This window comes from Streptopelia decaocto (assembly GCF_964273445.1).
Source record: "Streptopelia decaocto genome assembly, chromosome: 4".
Taxonomy (NCBI): domain Eukaryota; kingdom Metazoa; phylum Chordata; class Aves; order Columbiformes; family Columbidae; genus Streptopelia; species Streptopelia decaocto.
Window position 1 is genome coordinate 68,695,698 of NC_138658.1, and position 16,265 is coordinate 68,711,962.

At 41.6% G+C, this 16,265-nt stretch overlaps 1 protein-coding gene across 4 annotated transcripts in view; it reads right to left on the reverse strand.

Annotated features, from left to right (window-relative positions):
• Positions 1-15,158, reverse strand: part of FAM193A (family with sequence similarity 193 member A) — a 78,865-nt gene extending 63,707 nt beyond the window's left edge. For all 4 annotated transcript variants that reach the window (XM_082051987.1, XM_082051986.1, XM_082051985.1 and 1 more), the window contains exon 1: positions 14,681-15,158. In XM_082051987.1, coding sequence (XP_081908113.1) covers positions 14,681-14,947 — 267 coding nt within the window. In that variant the 5' untranslated portion in view covers positions 14,948-15,158. The remainder of the gene's footprint in view (positions 1-14,680) is intronic.
• Positions 15,159-16,265: the final 1,107 nt, after the last annotated feature.

A 16,265-nucleotide genomic window follows, 5' to 3' on the forward strand; every position in this document is an offset into this window, starting at 1 on the left:
TTAGCTGTAGCCAGCAAGAAAGAAGTGCTTGACAGTAAACAATAAGAGACAGTTTCATTGGAAGTGAACCATCAAGTCAGTGGTTACTGAATAGGGAAAGGAAGGAAGAACAGCCAGAGACAGATTTAACATCACTGAATAAGAGCTTGCAGGAGGCAAATCTAAAGCAAGGAAGAGCTAATTCTCAAATGACACAATAGATACAAATAAATTCAAGAAAACCAAGCACAGCAAGAGAATAGAAAACATGGCAAGAGAATGATGACTCAGAAAAAGCACACAAAAAGGGAATAACAAGCATAACAGTGGCAAGAGAATACAGGGACAAATCAAAAAGGCTAAAGGCACAAAATGAAATAATTCTCACAGAAGTGCTTGAGGCTACTAAGAAATCACTCTTTTAGTACACTACTACTAAGAGAATTTGTCCATTACTGAATGAAGAGGCAAAACAGATTAATGAAGAACAAGTCCTCGCTAAAGAGATCAACTACAAACAGGTAAGTAGCACCATTAGCACCAATAAATGGGTAAAAATACCAAATACCCACACAGAGTCGGCCTGTTACTGGAAACAGCCATACTTACTTTTCTTTGCCTCCAAGTTGGCTAGATCTGATAACATTCAACCAAGTTACTCAGGAAATCCTGAGCCATCTCAAAATCAATAATCCTGTCTTTGAAAACTCACGGACAATATCTGAGGGTGAACTATATAAACCCTTTATTTAAAGCAAATAAACAACCTCACCCCTAAAAAAAATCAAAACAAAAAACCTGAAGGAGAGAAAAGGAGCGGTGAAGGGCAGAAACATCTGAGGAATAATATTGGCTTAAGTTCTGAGGAAAGTTAGTCAAATATATTCAAAAAAGGTTTTCTTAAGCACTTAGATGATATGGAAAGGAGGAACAGCCACCCTGGTTTTGTCAAATACACATCATGTCAAACCAGTACAACTTTCTTCCACAACACAGTTACACAAGAGAGAAATAAAAAATGTCATTATTTACTTGATTAAAGTTTGTGACAGTCTTAATTCCTGAGAATTTCTCATAGCCAAACTCAAAAGAAAGGTCCTGTTCAACTACCATGAATTTCTAAGTAGGCATAGGTGACTATATGCAAAAGAGGACTCAACGAGGTCAGGCTGTTGGAAAAAGGCTAAAGCTACCTGGGGGTGTATAGCTTATGTGACACATGACATAATCCTTCCACCTAATACTGCTCCGGTAAGTCTCAGAAGGACAATTGCAACTCATTCTGAACACAGGTCTTCGAGCCAGACAGGAACAGCTGCAGAAAAGCCACAAGAGAACAACCACCAGATGTAGACAATATCACCTGCCAGGAAAGGCTGAAAGAACTGGAGACACCAAGCTTAGAGATCAGAAAACCGAGGGGACGAAGAGTCAGTTCTCTGTATCCACAGTAAACAGAACAAGCAACAGAATGCTAGAATAACAGCAAAGGAGATTTCTATGCAATCGAAAATTAACAGCGAAGTATTTAAGGACAAAGACAGGCTGCTCTGTGAGGCCGTGGAGTCTCCATCAATGAGGTTATTTTAAGAGCAGATTAGACAAACAAGTGACAAAAGTATAATCAGTGCTGTCTTCACTAGCCAGTAGGTGGATAAATGAATGAGATAGAGCCAAGGACTTAAATTTTATAGCATTGACAGAAGATTGTGGAATATTACATTCAGCTCTGGTATCAAACTTAAGAAGATTGGCCCCTTCTGCACTTTTTAAACTAAGAACTACCTGAAAGTCAGAGTACACACTTAGAATAACTGAGAGTTTTGATTATGAAAACGGAAGTTGAGGGGTAATACTCTTACACTAAACTACCTTCACAAGAATAAAACATCAGGTTATAATGGGCTCATTAACAAGAAAAATCCCCCAACCCACAAACATGGTCTATTCAGCAAGGGCACCTTTGGAACAGCATGAAATTGAACACTGGTGTTTCAGTAAGATTGTTGCAAAGCGTTTTCGCACAGGGTGAGCAGCTATTTCAGACTAGCAGCAAGCCCGCCTCCTTGGCCAGCATGAGATTTAAAAGGTAAAGCAAGCATAGTTAAATTAGCATGGTTATGAGCAGTATTGTAAAAGGAGGTTGCTTACATTTACGTCATCTTCTAGAGCATAATGACAAATACAAAACAAAGAAAAACAACCTTAAAGAAAATGAATTGTATTTTTCAGATAAATCACCCACCTTTGAACATGTATCAAGGTAGATACTTCCCAATACTGTTATCCATTAATATTTTAAAATGTTAAAAGCTCTATAATCAGTAAAGTCTACCAAAGACAAATTCACAAAGGGAATAAACAGGACCACAAAGCTCAGCATCCCTGGTCCCTCCCCAGCTCTGACACAGGCCGCCCACCTGCCCACCGCTGACCCACAGGTGTGCTCTCACCCACGAATGGACAAGCAAAAGTGGGATTAGGAAGATGGAAAGCCAGCCTAATTAGAAAGATAAATCCACAAAGCAGCCACGGGACACATAGCCATCCTTTATGCTTTTTACACCACTATTTTCTGGCCTTTTAGTAGAGCTATAAGCTTCTCCAACATGATTTCTTTCCAAGCAGGCCAACTAGATGAGAATGTCTGAGCACAAAGAGAGCTGGTTTTCCAGAAAGAGGAGCTACAGTTATCCTCCCTGTTCACCACTGTCAAATTTTCCTTAAGAGGAGAGGAAGAATCACAACAACATATTTGAGGGGCAGATGCAACAGGTGCCAGAAAGACACCTTCTTGTGATCCTCTCACAGTTTAACAACTAAAGCCCACTAAACAGAGACACCTACAAAAAAAATATAATCACAGATTTAACACTTCACTGACAATGTACTAACACTTGCTAACAGATTATTGCTATACTCACCCAAATTTTCTCATGTCATAGCCCTTCCTACAAAATATCCATTTTGGCAAAAAAGATTAACACTAAAAATTCACTGGTCAAATACACAGCCTTAAAAACATCAATAAAGGCAGACTCTATAGCATCAACTCTTTTTTGCTAATCATGAACTAATACAAACACTAAATAAAAAACTTTGCATGTAACTTCAAAAAGTTAAATTACTCAAGCGAACTATACAAAAGAACATATTTGTGGTAGAAGTGTCAGAGATAGGACAATGCAAGCAAAATAAAACAGTGAAGACTAACTTCCTGCTATTAAAAAAAAAAGGAAATACACGAGTCACAAAGAAACCATAGAAAATTATTTTCTCAGAAGAATTCATCCCTAACTTGGGAAAACAATAATAATGTAAAAATACAATTATTTGGGAAATTTTTTTTATATATTAGGAAAATCCCTCAAGTATCCTCATATTATAATAATGCATACTACATATGAAGCATTTCGCCAAGCCAGGACCTCATGAAAAAAGCTAATGACTGGGATGTCAACTTTCTCAGGATTATCATAAATGTTAACAAGGTTGGGAGCAATTTTCTTTAATGGAATTTTTCAGTTCTTGAGTATAAAGGGAGGTCTAATGCTGGTTAGGATCCTCTGGGCTTTAACATAAAACAGAGGCAGACTACCATAGACTTTTTCAGCTTAGCTGTCAAATCGTTAGAAATTCCTTATCGGCAGGGAGGACGAGCCAATCTCACCAAGAAGTAACATCATTAGGTGCAACCCGCTGAATTCAGAGTTTGTTTCAGAACCGGTTTCGCATTCAGACAAATACTCATTTTTATGTCCTGTCAAAAGCCACAAAGACAAGTACACATTCAGACTTCTATTTGAAAGCTCCACTTGAACGTAAGGAATCAATTCCCACAGGCCATTACTAGTAATGTTTTAACAGTTAAAATTCCTGGGGACCAGAACAACCCCCTAAACCTTACACAATCACTAGATTTTTCACCTGATCAAAGACAAAAACATAGGCTCAGAATTACTTTAAATATTGACATAAGGATATTCTTCTTCATTCTTATTATGAAGACATAAGATACAGCCATCAAGTTTAAAAAATGCAACAAGAAGTCTAAATAATATTCAAAGTATGCATGATTATGTGTCATGATTTCCCCATAATTCTTAAAACCAGTAGACTAGGTCGCCAATTACAGCACTTCCGAAAGCATTAAATAATAATTAATATTTAACTTAGTTACTATGCAATATTGCTCAGTACAAAGTTCCTCCTAATAAAGGTTTCAAATTTATAGCTAGTGGAGGATACTGTACAAGTATGGTAGCCAACAGAAAAAAAAGTGTTTGTTTCATTTTTCAACTGAAAGCATAAGAATCTTTTTCAAAGCAATGTATATCTGAAAAATATGGAAGTTTCATTTAGTCCACTTTTATTCCTGTGGTTCAAACTCTTAGCCAGTTATGACACTAACAAAAAAACCCCAGCCAGCTTCAGGCTGTTGCTGCAAGCTGTCTCAAATCACAGCAGACATCAGGACAATTCCCTGCAGATTCCCTGAAAAGAAACAGAGAATGACAGTATAGTGGAGATGAATCTTGAGAGCAGTCAGGAAAAAGAAGTAAAGCTAAAATACAGATGATCACAGATAAAGCTGCAAAGTTACTTCTAACAGTAAAGGAGTGTTCCATCTCCTGCTGAGTGACAAAATAAAACTTTAATTCATCTGAAGACTATTGCAGTGAAGATTTGGGTTTCAACTACACATTATTTATAGTCACAGATGAGTTATGGCCATTAAAATAAAGTGGTGAAAAACTGCTAGTGAACCTCAGCTAAACCACTAACTTGCCATCTGTCGTGGCAGCAGCTTATTGAAGATAAGCAGCCTGAAAGCATTATGGCAATTAAGAAATCTTTTGGTCATTAACTCCACACCAATTAAACACTAAAGGCTGGCAAAACTGTACTGTGGCTCAGAACTGATTTTTAAGGCAAACTCGTCTGTTCCCAATGACCAGTTTCACCATGACACTTAGTGTAGCAAAAAACCTTTAAACATTTACTCATGCACTTCTTTGTCCATCAGCAGCCCTAACACGTGTATGTGTTCTCCTAATAAAAAAGTACATGCACACATACCAAGTATTTCTTTCATGCCTGCACTTATATGTCAACATCATTAACTGACATTGAAGAACGCCATGTTTTAAAAAGCTTGGATACGTGCACACACACGTGTGGACATGTACACACACATTCTCGCTCACGCATCTGTCCACCAAAGTGTCTCTGGGCTTGCATCAACATTAGTGTTATCCAAATGTAGAGCATCACATCCACCTCTGTGGAACACCCCCTACAATGAGTTTTAAACAGTCAGTTATCGCTTTTAATATGGTTACAGAATTTGAAAGATGTTCCTTAACTTGTTGTAGTATTCGCAACTTAACCAAAGCCTACCTATGAAAACACATTAACTCAAGGTATTTTTAAATAACATTGTTTGTTGCACTCAGATCAATGGGGAAAAAAGCACTTAATATCAGAAAACAGCTGTACTACCATTCTGTACAATTCAGAGTTCTGCTCTGAGAGCTAAAGCTACTCTTTCTGCACAAAGGGAAAAAAAAACAACAAACCACCACACACACAAAAAATAAAACAAAACAGAAAACAACCTTTTGCTTGAAAAAGAAAATAATCTCAGTTTAAAAGCAAAATCACTTTAGTGCAAAAATACAGAAGATACAAAGAACTCCACAAGTTTGCCATGCCCACAGTTAGTGCACCAAGTCCATCCACATCTCCATACAGCTGTGTGCACCAGCTCTCTCTCTCTCTGAAAAAAGCCTCCAAGAGCAGAAGCAGGGGGCAGAGGGTGGCAGGGCCCATTCCTTTTGTTTGTAAGGAGCTGTCATTGCTGCAGTCTGGCAGCACAAAGCTTAAACCAGAATGGGAGTCGAGGTAGAGGCTTGCAGCATGTTGCAGAACATTACGTGTACATTACATTTAATAGAGTTTCCAACAAATTTGACTGCTACACACAATGAGATATACCGTAATAAAGAAATATGGAGATTTTTAAAGAGTCATGGCTTGCATGAATAGACTTCTTCCAGAGGTAGGATTCAACTGACAGCTGCCTTTTCTTTCCCTGACTTTACAATGCTGATATAATTAATTTTATTTTAGATGTCATGTATGACAGACACTCAAAACTTATGAAGGACGTGACCAAAACTTATTTGTCAAGTTTAAAAAAAAGAAAGTTACATAATGTCATGCTCAGTTAATATGTTCAAGAGTCTTTATTTCATGAACTCACTTGCCCATTTCAAAAGGCTAAACATATTTCATGTGACATCAATAATGCTTGCTCTTTGACAGCTTTCTCTCCCCATCCACGTTCACTCTTCTCCTACATCATCCAACAGGAAAGAAAAAGAGCCATTTTAGTCTTATTCTGTCCTTCCAAAGCCTCCATCCTTATTCACTAACCACAGACTTTTCTTAACTTATCAGATCTGTAGTTGCCACCTGTTTCTTCTGACAGAGAATAAAAGCAGACCAAAAAACACCAGTCCCTGAGAAAGCAATATTTTGCTACACACAAAGTATATCCAGATGCTGTTTCTGGGTCTTGTTCAGACTTCAGTGAAGGCGAGGAGCGGGAAGAGAAAACTACACAAAAACACCTCTCGATTATTTCACTGTTCTCCACAGAAGTATTAAAAGCCTTAGCGTAGACTTAAGTTGCCAGTGTTGACATTGCTAATTCAGGAAACTACAGATAGTTATGTCTCCATGAAGCCCTTCCCGGTTTTACAGGACAACTGTTGGATTTAATTACTATAGCTAACATATGAACCATATATTATTTAATAAACAGATATCAATCACTGTAGTTTTATATGCTAACAATGCATGTATTTGTACACAATCTTTAGAAAGCTTATCTCTTCAGCATATTCACAGATTTGGGACATAAACCAACAACTGCTCAGCTCTCTACATTGCTTAGTTTTGCTTTAACCTTTAAGAAGAGAAGCTGCTATTGCCAAAATGAGCAACAACTGACTTACGGATCAAAGTGAGCAATGGAAGCCATGACTAAACTCACACTTTTGATAGTGCAGGCATAATTAACATCTAGAAGAACAAGGATGGGCATCTGAAAGTTTAGATCTCGAACAGTGGAGTTCCCTGGGTTGCCAGGCAGACACTTCTGCCCAGCCTGCTACCTTTTCCTGGGGAAGACAAGAACCAGCTATTTAGAGCAACAAACAGTGCCCCAACAGCTGATCACATCCTCCATCTGTTTGCAGCTCAACACAGACCACTGAACTGCTGCCAAACAGTTAAAAAACAAAACAAAAAAAAAATCCAGCAGATTTTTCTAAGAGCAACTGCCATCCATGCACACTCCCAGAAATGAGTCTCCGCTGCCTACTGCAGAGTGGGGCTCCTGGTCCCTCCTCTCACCACCAGTAATTCACCTCCCATAGCCGTGTCCTAAGACAAGTAGAAGATGAGACCACAGGAGAAGCCCAAAAGCCCAGATGCCCTGGCTGACAAATCTGCACTAGATTAAGGCAGCCCAAAGCTCCAGACTTCAAAATAAGGACTTTTGTAACCCTGTAAAAACTGAATTATTTACCTGCATGACTGTAGTCTTGTGTTTTTGAAGTTCCTTAAGGAGCAAATACTTGACAAAGCTACTACAAACCAGTTCAACAGATGAATGCATTAGGAGTATTGTAAAGATCTGCTGTGTCTGAGGAGTTAACTTTGTCGTGTTGCTTACAGCGGCATGTCCCAGAGGCACCTGTGACATACTTGGTTTTATTTCTCTAGGCCTGAGAAGAGGCTATGGACAGCAATAGTTCATGGAAGTGTCCAGAGCTTTCTTTCCGAGAAATGTACAGTGGATTCAATCTTTTGTCTCCCCCCTATAAATGGGCAAACCTACTCTTTCAGTTTTAAGAAATGACCTAGGGGGGTCACTCATCCCAATGTTTTTGAGTTACAACTTTTTTTTTCTTTAAAAAAAGGAAGGAACCATAACTGCAAAGGCAAGTCGAGGTTAAGCATGGACTCCTACAGAGGTTTTTCATACTATGCAACTTGGGGCACCCAGTTTGGACCAAAGTCCCTCAAGGCTTCCTTTAATAAAGACTGGAGTGAGAAAGCCACGCTACAGAGTGATATAGAACAGGAGTTCCTCCCTCTCCAATGTCTTAGTATGTTCTATCATTACTAGGAATTTTGAGATGGAGAGAACTACATTTGTGGCTTGTGCAACAGAAGGTAAGTTGATTATTTAAGAACATGGTCAAAGTTCACATTCCAAGAAAGTTTTTCTCCAACACTATCACTGGACCAACATGAACAACTTCAGTTCGACAGCCTCAAATAGGCTCACAGGCAACACCAGTAATTTTTCCTCTAAAACCCACTTCATGAAACAGTGTTCAGACTAACTTCTGTACTGATACTGTACCAATCAAGTACAGGTCTAAAAGCAACTGCACATTCTGTATCAAAACAAAAAAAAAAACAAACTTCAGGAAAATGACTATGTTGCTCAGACCTATTTTTAACGCTATTTCTGGTGAGTATCCTCACACAGCTTGGAGGCAAAGGTCAATAACGTCATAGGCTGCCTTGAATTTTTACAATATAAAATTAAGTAATTCCCATGTCAAGAAAATAAGGATTATTTATTTTATTCCATTCTCAGACAAGCTTCAATTTCGGTAGTTCCCATAATAACACTAAGAGTGGCATCATAAATGTCCTTTCTCAGTTGAACTCTTCAGTTGAAGCAAATGAAATTTGGAACTTGTAGATTAAGATATTAGCAGAGAAAGAGAACCGAACTGTAGCATTCTTCTATTTATTTAACTCAATTTTTTCCTTCTGCTTAATTATGCTCGGAAAGTTTCACATAAGAATTACTCTCAAAACAGAGCAGTCCAAAGCGACCTTGGTTGCTACTAAAATAAAAAAAGTTAACAAAAGAAAGGAAAATACAGGAACCGGTCTCATTACCTTAATACAAGAGGATATATAGCCTCCTTTCCCACCAGTGAAGAAGCCCCAACAAATATTAAATCTTCTCTGATTACCCAGATCCATATAAACCTGAAACACTGCATAGCAAATCCATGAAGCCCTGTACATCCTAAACAAAGCAAGTTTACTTCCCGGTTATTTCTCCTAATTTCTCCACAACACATCTTCAGCAGACCTGTATTTGTTAAGGATCAACGTTGCTACACATAGATCAGGGTCTAAACATGAGTCTCGTTGGCACAAAACACCATCAAACTGAATTTCCACATCCACTTGGCTCTCCTTGCCAGGCAAGGAAGTCTGGATCCCTTCCTTACACAGGCTGTACAGGAGAAGGGATCTGAGGGCTCCCCTCAAAACAGAAAACCACTACAAAAGGATAAATACTAAAACCAAAAAAATTAATGTGGCATTAAACACCTAAATGAAGCTTCAGGTACTGTTTGAGATTAAAAAAAAATAAAAGGCAGGACAATAACTGGACAGAACCCTAAATATTCTCATTAATATACCTGTATTTCAGAGCTAACTTTTCATATTAATCTAGTTCCAGATTCAATCAACAAGGTTTCTTTTCCACAGTCAGGAAACATAAGGTTGGAGGTGAAAGGAGACACTATGTTTTTTAGAGCAAAAGATTTCTCTCTCCAAATTCCTCTCTCTCAACCCTTTTGCAACCAACACAGCAAGGAAAAAAACAAAAAAAAACACAGAAAAATCCCACAAACCTTTGGCTTCACACTCAGAATCAAATGTCTCATAACAAAGCCATAGGAGGATCCTTAACTAGTACAGATAAGACCCTACTGAACCAGATGCCTTTTTTTTTTTTTTGGACACACTTCGCACATGTTTCATTTAACAATTCACAACCGATTATTCCGGTTATCAATTGGCCATGATGTAGCAGGTGCAGGAGGTGGGGGAGAAATGGAGCGCTGGGGAATTGGAGCTACGTCAAGGTCATGAGTACACACAGGCACACGCTTCCTAGAAGCAGAATTACAAGATCTGAACGAACCACTAATATATGTGCCTGTGTTCTCATCTATTAAGTGAAAAAATGCCTTAACTGATCACGGGAAGAAGCTAAGAAAGAGCTATTAATGCGAATGTTATGCAACCATTAAGCTTGTTGTAAAGTTTGAAGTGTTCTAGTTAGATTCATTTAAGTCACAACAGATTATCTTTCTAAATTAGCAAGTTAACTCGACCATACCACCTAAACCCAATCCTAATAGTTTCATCCCATCCTGTTACATCTCCTTTTATTAAAAATAACAAACAGAGCATAAGCTCTTCAGGGCAGGGACTGCATGTCTATTAAAAAAAAAAAGTGAACTGCATTTAGTCAGAGGAACAAATGTGCTACCAGACTGTCAAAAAGACTTATTTTTCATCCAGTAAGTGTTACGAGTGTTTGCAAGTACCTGTTTCCTCGGCTTGAAGAGTGGAGGTTACAAGACTATTTAATGGAATTTATCTACTTTACCTGAGCTTTGACAACAATTGGCCAAAATAAGTTTGCTTTTGGAGAGAATGAGGTTCTACATACAAGTACAAAAGCTAGCTATTTGTTGAACTTCTGAGTTCCTAACAAAGCTCCTCTTTTGTATACTATTAATATTTCTTTTGAATGTTTGAATCATAGAGGGGGAAGAGAGAAAAGGGAAAATCTCAAACAAGAAATCAAGCACAGATGTCAGTAAAATGCAATGTACTACAAAGCTGCTGAAAAAAATGGTCTAAAAGGTAGCAATGTATGGTCTGCTATGTACAGAATATCTATTTTAAAAGCAGTATCTCATAACAAAGGAATAGTCCAGTGAAATATTTAATGAAACTTCTAAGCCAGACAGCTCTCAAATGTAAGGAGATTTAGTACATTACTATACTTGACAAACAATACTTCAAAAAATGCAAGTGATGTGAGATGTGTAAAATGGCTACTAAATTTTTCCCCTTAATAACGTAAGATTGGTCAGCTCTGTAACAAAAACTAGTCCTGTAGCTGACCAGCCACTGACGGGCAACTCGTCACTCCAAAGTGCCTGAACATATTAAGGAACAGCCAATTTTACTACAGTATGAGTTATGCAGTGGTTGATAAAGTCAGATGCCTCTCACAGCATCAATAATCCAACTGTAGGTCAAAAATTTATAGGATCAAATTATGAAGACCTGATGCAATGCATTACTGAATGGAGAGGGGGAAAAAAAGCCAAGCAAGATCTATTTCTTTAAATATACAACATTGACCTTCAAAATATATATTTTATGGTTACAAATTACTGTTATTTATAGGATACTTGACTCTTCACTCCATAACATCACCGTAAATAATTCTGTAAGGAAAAAAATACAACTTCTAGGGAAGTCCTGCAGCAGAATCATACAACTGAATGACTTTGTTTCCAATTGCAGTTATAGTCAACGCAGTGACAGGTTTCCCAACCTGAGATACTCCCTCGTGCTGAAGCACTGCCAAAGCATCCTTAATTTCACTATCATTCCAAAACATCTGACAGGGCTAGAAAGGATGAATTTGGATGCTACAAAACATGTGCACGGGGCAACGTAGCTTCCAGGAAGATTCCGTGAGGAGTTGCCCACTTGCATCCCAGAACAAGCCTTAGCACGCACTCTAATGCAGAATTTAGCCTACAGTCTTAAAAAACCCTCCAGATAAAACGGATAAAACCTCAATTAAAATATATTTGTTAGCTCTAACTGGCTTAGCTAGAATTTCAATACTGGCATATGTGCTTTTAGTTTCAACCATAAATATAGCCATTTTAAAACTCTGTTCAACCTGTTTCATAAAGCACATGTAAAGTATACCTCATTCTGAACAATTATTGACACACAAGGTTGCAGAGCACCCATGTGATCATTCCTTAAACATCTTGTTTCACTCTATATTTTAGACACGTTTTGGAAGAAGCATCTAACAGAACATTAGTAGAAGGATGTGCCCATCACATCCAGACTCCATGCCTTAAAACCAGGGAAGTGACAGAAACGGAAAGCACGCTAATAAGTAGAAAACATTATGCTGTGCAGAAAATAAGAAATTCTGGTGGTTTTTTTTAAGGTTTTATATATTTTTCAGAGAGTAAACATTCAAGTGTGTCCAGCACAGAACTGACTGATGGTTTCTCTTACCCACTAAAAAGAACTTTACAATATTATGTGTAAGATGAAAGTAAAGCATCTCTGGTTACTACTTCACAGCTGTCAGTGCGTTGCTTACTCTCCATACAGCCAAAACAAACATTGCACCTAATTTAGAAGTGATCAGTCATGTCAAATAAAGTTTTCTTTCTCAACTTCATCCAGAAACAACATACTCTAGTCTTTCACTCAAAGAACAAGTCTTGTTCTGACCATGCACCCTTAACCAGCAAATTATTAACCATTAAGGAGATCCCATTTTAATGTAAGTAATAGTCATGTAATGATGCTTTAAGGTTTCATCTTTGCTTTCATCTTTGAAACAAGATTATCAGTTAACTTTTAAGTACTAGCAACTTTCATATGCCACCACGGTTGAAAAGGTATTGAAAATGTCAAGAAAAATGTCACTGAAACGAGTATGGAGGAAGTAACACCAACTTTAAAGGAGCATTATAGAGTGTAAGTATTTATCTTTCAGAAACTGAGCACACGTACTTATCCATCTGCAAAATCTAATTCTAATATGCTTACTGTTTGACTAAATGAGGTCTATGTAGCAGGTTTATACTAGTTTAACTCACTGATCTAACAGACTTCTTAATTCCCTGTTTCTCCACCAGTCTTCAGAAGCACTTGTACCACACTGCTAAGTGAAATGGAAATATCTGACAAATTGCATACACATCTAAGAATATAAGCAAAAAAGATCAATTAGGAGAAAGTTACAAATGTATTCAAAATAAAATGGTGTGCATACTTCCAAGAGTATGAATAATGTATGGCTACATATAATATACAGAAGTATTTTCCTATAAACTTAGTGCTGAAAAACTGTATTTAGCTTTGAAGATATGACTTACGCTTTCCAAGTGAAGACTCAGAAATTTTATTAGGAACTACCTAGTCTGAAAAAAAAAGAAGAAAGATGAAGTAGGAAGACTAGAAGTGATGCTGCCTTTTTAAGATGAATTTCAGAAAATTATCTGATAGAGTGCAATTCGGTTAGAACCAAAGTCCTGGACTACACATAACCACAAGATATAAATGAATCAAAATATCAGGGAGAGTGGAGCCTTCGCCATTTGAATCACATCATGGTGCCATTCTGCGTATCACTCCACCGCTTGTTGTATACCCCTTTGCATGATCATGTTTATTCCAACACCCAGGAACCTGTGCGTGGAAGAGCTTGCAATCTAACGTGAAAAACAAACCAAGATGCATCTTCCTGCTGGAGGTTTTACTAGAACAGAGTTCAGTTATGAGCTGCAAAGCTACAAACAAAAACTTGCACACCTCTCTGCCATTATGCGCATAGATCTGCTGGATATCTAAATCATGTAAGGGCTACTGCCCCAAAAGGAAATTATGCCTGAAATAAATGTCAGATTCAAAACAACATACAGAAACGGTTGATCTAAAGCACTGTTGATTTTAGGTAACCAAATATAAGAGTGTAGAAAGACAAGTTTATAGAGGTGGGAAAAAATAAATTAATCACAAAATTTCTTGTTGACCTCGCAAAGCAGATGGGCACAAACTTACATGGAGAACAAAAAAAGCTACTTATTACATCATGGTATTTCAGACACTCTACATCACAACAGCCATTTCTTCTATTTCCCCCTCATAGCTTATGAGAGTGAGGAAGGAAACAGAGCAGGCTGTATGACATACACATGGAAGTCTGAAGATGCTGTCAGCAGGAAACACGTTTATAAATATGATGCCTAAACACAAGCTTTGTATAGATTAAAAAAAAAAAAAGGAGGTAACCTTTATGAGAGAAAGGAACATTAACTTATTTACTCTGTTGTCACTTGAGCCAATAGGATACCTAACTAAAGGCGTAATCCCTGACAATTTTTCTTGGGGAAAAAAAAAATAGTCAATTAAACCACACAATCTGCTCCCAATAAATTTCACTATATTATGAAATAATATAACAGATCTAAATTATTCTGAGGCATCAGAGTGAAAACCACAGCCCAAGCTACAATGAACCTCCTCTGCTTAATGAAGTTGTCTACTACAAAAAGGGCTCTAATATTAATGGAAAAAATATACACAAAGCTGTATTTTTGCTTTTTCAAGGCCTGCCCAGCTATTTCTTACAGCTTCTCCACCGAGGTAGAACCCAAGTCTGGAGAAGCCCCAAGGATGGGCAGCCTGGAGCTGGTTCCTGCTGGGATTTCGGGAGAAGCCCCAGGACGACACGGCCCCGAGCAGCCTGCGCTGCCCTTCCCCCACAAAGGGTGGGGAGCCGGGGCCGCTGCCCAGCCCCACCGCGCAGGGCAGCGCTGCGAGGGGCCCAGCGCCCGCTCCCCCCGCCCGGGCGAGGTCCTGGGGCCCACACCCGCCGGGAAGGGCAGGACGGGAGGGCGGATGGCGCGGCCCCCCAGCTGCCAGCGCCCCCCGCCCGGGTGTGTGTGTGTGTGTGTGTGTGTGTGTGTGTGCCGGCCCCGCCGCAGCGGGATGTCACCGCCGCCCGCCCCGGCGCCCCCCTCACCTCGCTGTGTCCCGCCGCGGCCCCGCCGCCGCCCAGGGCTCCGTTGCCGGCGGCCGCCGCCGGCGCTGTCAGCAGGCCGCCCACCGCGCTCGGCGAGGCGGCGGCCGCCTGGGTCGCAGCCCGCAGAGGGGCCGCTCCCGCCGCCGCCCCGGCCTTGCCCAGGCCGCCGGCGCCGCCGCTGGGTCCCGGGCCGCCGGTGCTGCTGAGGCCGCCGCCCCGCTTGTTCTTCCGGCGCTTGGCTCCGCGCTTGGCGTCGGCCGGACTCATCGTGCCTGACACCCGGGCAAGGGAGGAGGGAGCGGGGGGGGAGAAGGAGAAGGAGGAGGGGAAGGGGCGCGGGGCCGCCGCTAGCGCCCGGGAGCGGAGGGGACGGGCAGGGCCGGGGCACGGGCCACCCCGGGCGCCGAGGAGCGGAGCGCACCGACTGTCACGGCAACGGGGACTCCCTCGGCCCCAGCGCCGCTGACCAGAGTTACCGTCCAATATGGCGGACACAAGGGGAAAGTGATCCCCCTTTACGTCGGGGGGCTCCCCCTTGCGCTGACGGGAACCCGCCCCGCAGGGCACGCTGGGATGTGTAGTTCCCACTCCCCAGCCACAACCCGTCGCTGAGCGGGACGGCGGACTACATCTCCCGGCGTGCACTGCGAGGTCCGCCTGGGCGCGGCCGGTGAGCTCATCCGTCCCCGCGGTGCCCGCTGGGAGCTGCAGTCCCGCCAGCCGCCGTTAGCCCCGCCGGCCGACTTTGCCACCCCGGCCTAGGGACTACACCGCCGCCCAGGAGCCGGCGAGCACCACGTGACGCGCCCCCCCCGCCCCGCGCCTTAAAGGGGCCGCGGCTCCCGGTTGCTCCCACTGGGAGCTGAGGCGACAGGGGCCGCGTTCCCTCGGAGCGGCGGGTGGGCAGCGGCCCCGGGGGGGAGGGTATCACCCGCGGAAGGGGCCGCAGCCCGCCCCCCGCCGCAGAGAACACACCCGCCCGGTGCGAAGCCGCTTTGGCGTCACGTGTTGCGTGGTGCATCCGGCTTCGTTGGGGATTCGCCCCTCGCCGCCCCGCTCTGCACCCCGCGGACACCTTCCTCCCCAGCCCTGGGCAGAGCAGGCCGAAAGTGGAGGTTACACACCTCAGGCCCGTGGCTGGGGGCCCTGTTCTACAGCTCTAATTGCCCCGAGGCCTTTGCTCATAGAATCATAGAACAGTTTGGGTTGGAAGGGACCTTCAAAGCTCATCCAGCGCCACCCCTGCCATGAGCAGGGACATCTTCACCCAGGTCAGGGATTCAAGCAGTGCTGGAGGCTGATGACTCAAGAAATGCCTCCTGGTTCCCTACAGCAATTTCTGGGGCCCCCTCCCCTGCAAAGGTGCGGGGCTGTGGTTTGCCATGTGTTCCGGGACACCGAGGGGAAACGGCTGGTGCCCTGTTTGCGGGATCTGCTGTGAACCCCCCGCTGCCCCTGGCAGCAATAGGGTTCTGCAGGGCAATGCCTATTTGTCTCAAGAGAAGAATGAAATAATTGTGTTGGGTGTGCAGCAGCTCCTTGGAAATGAAAGTAGGATGAGTTTGATATTAAAGAAATAGAAGTA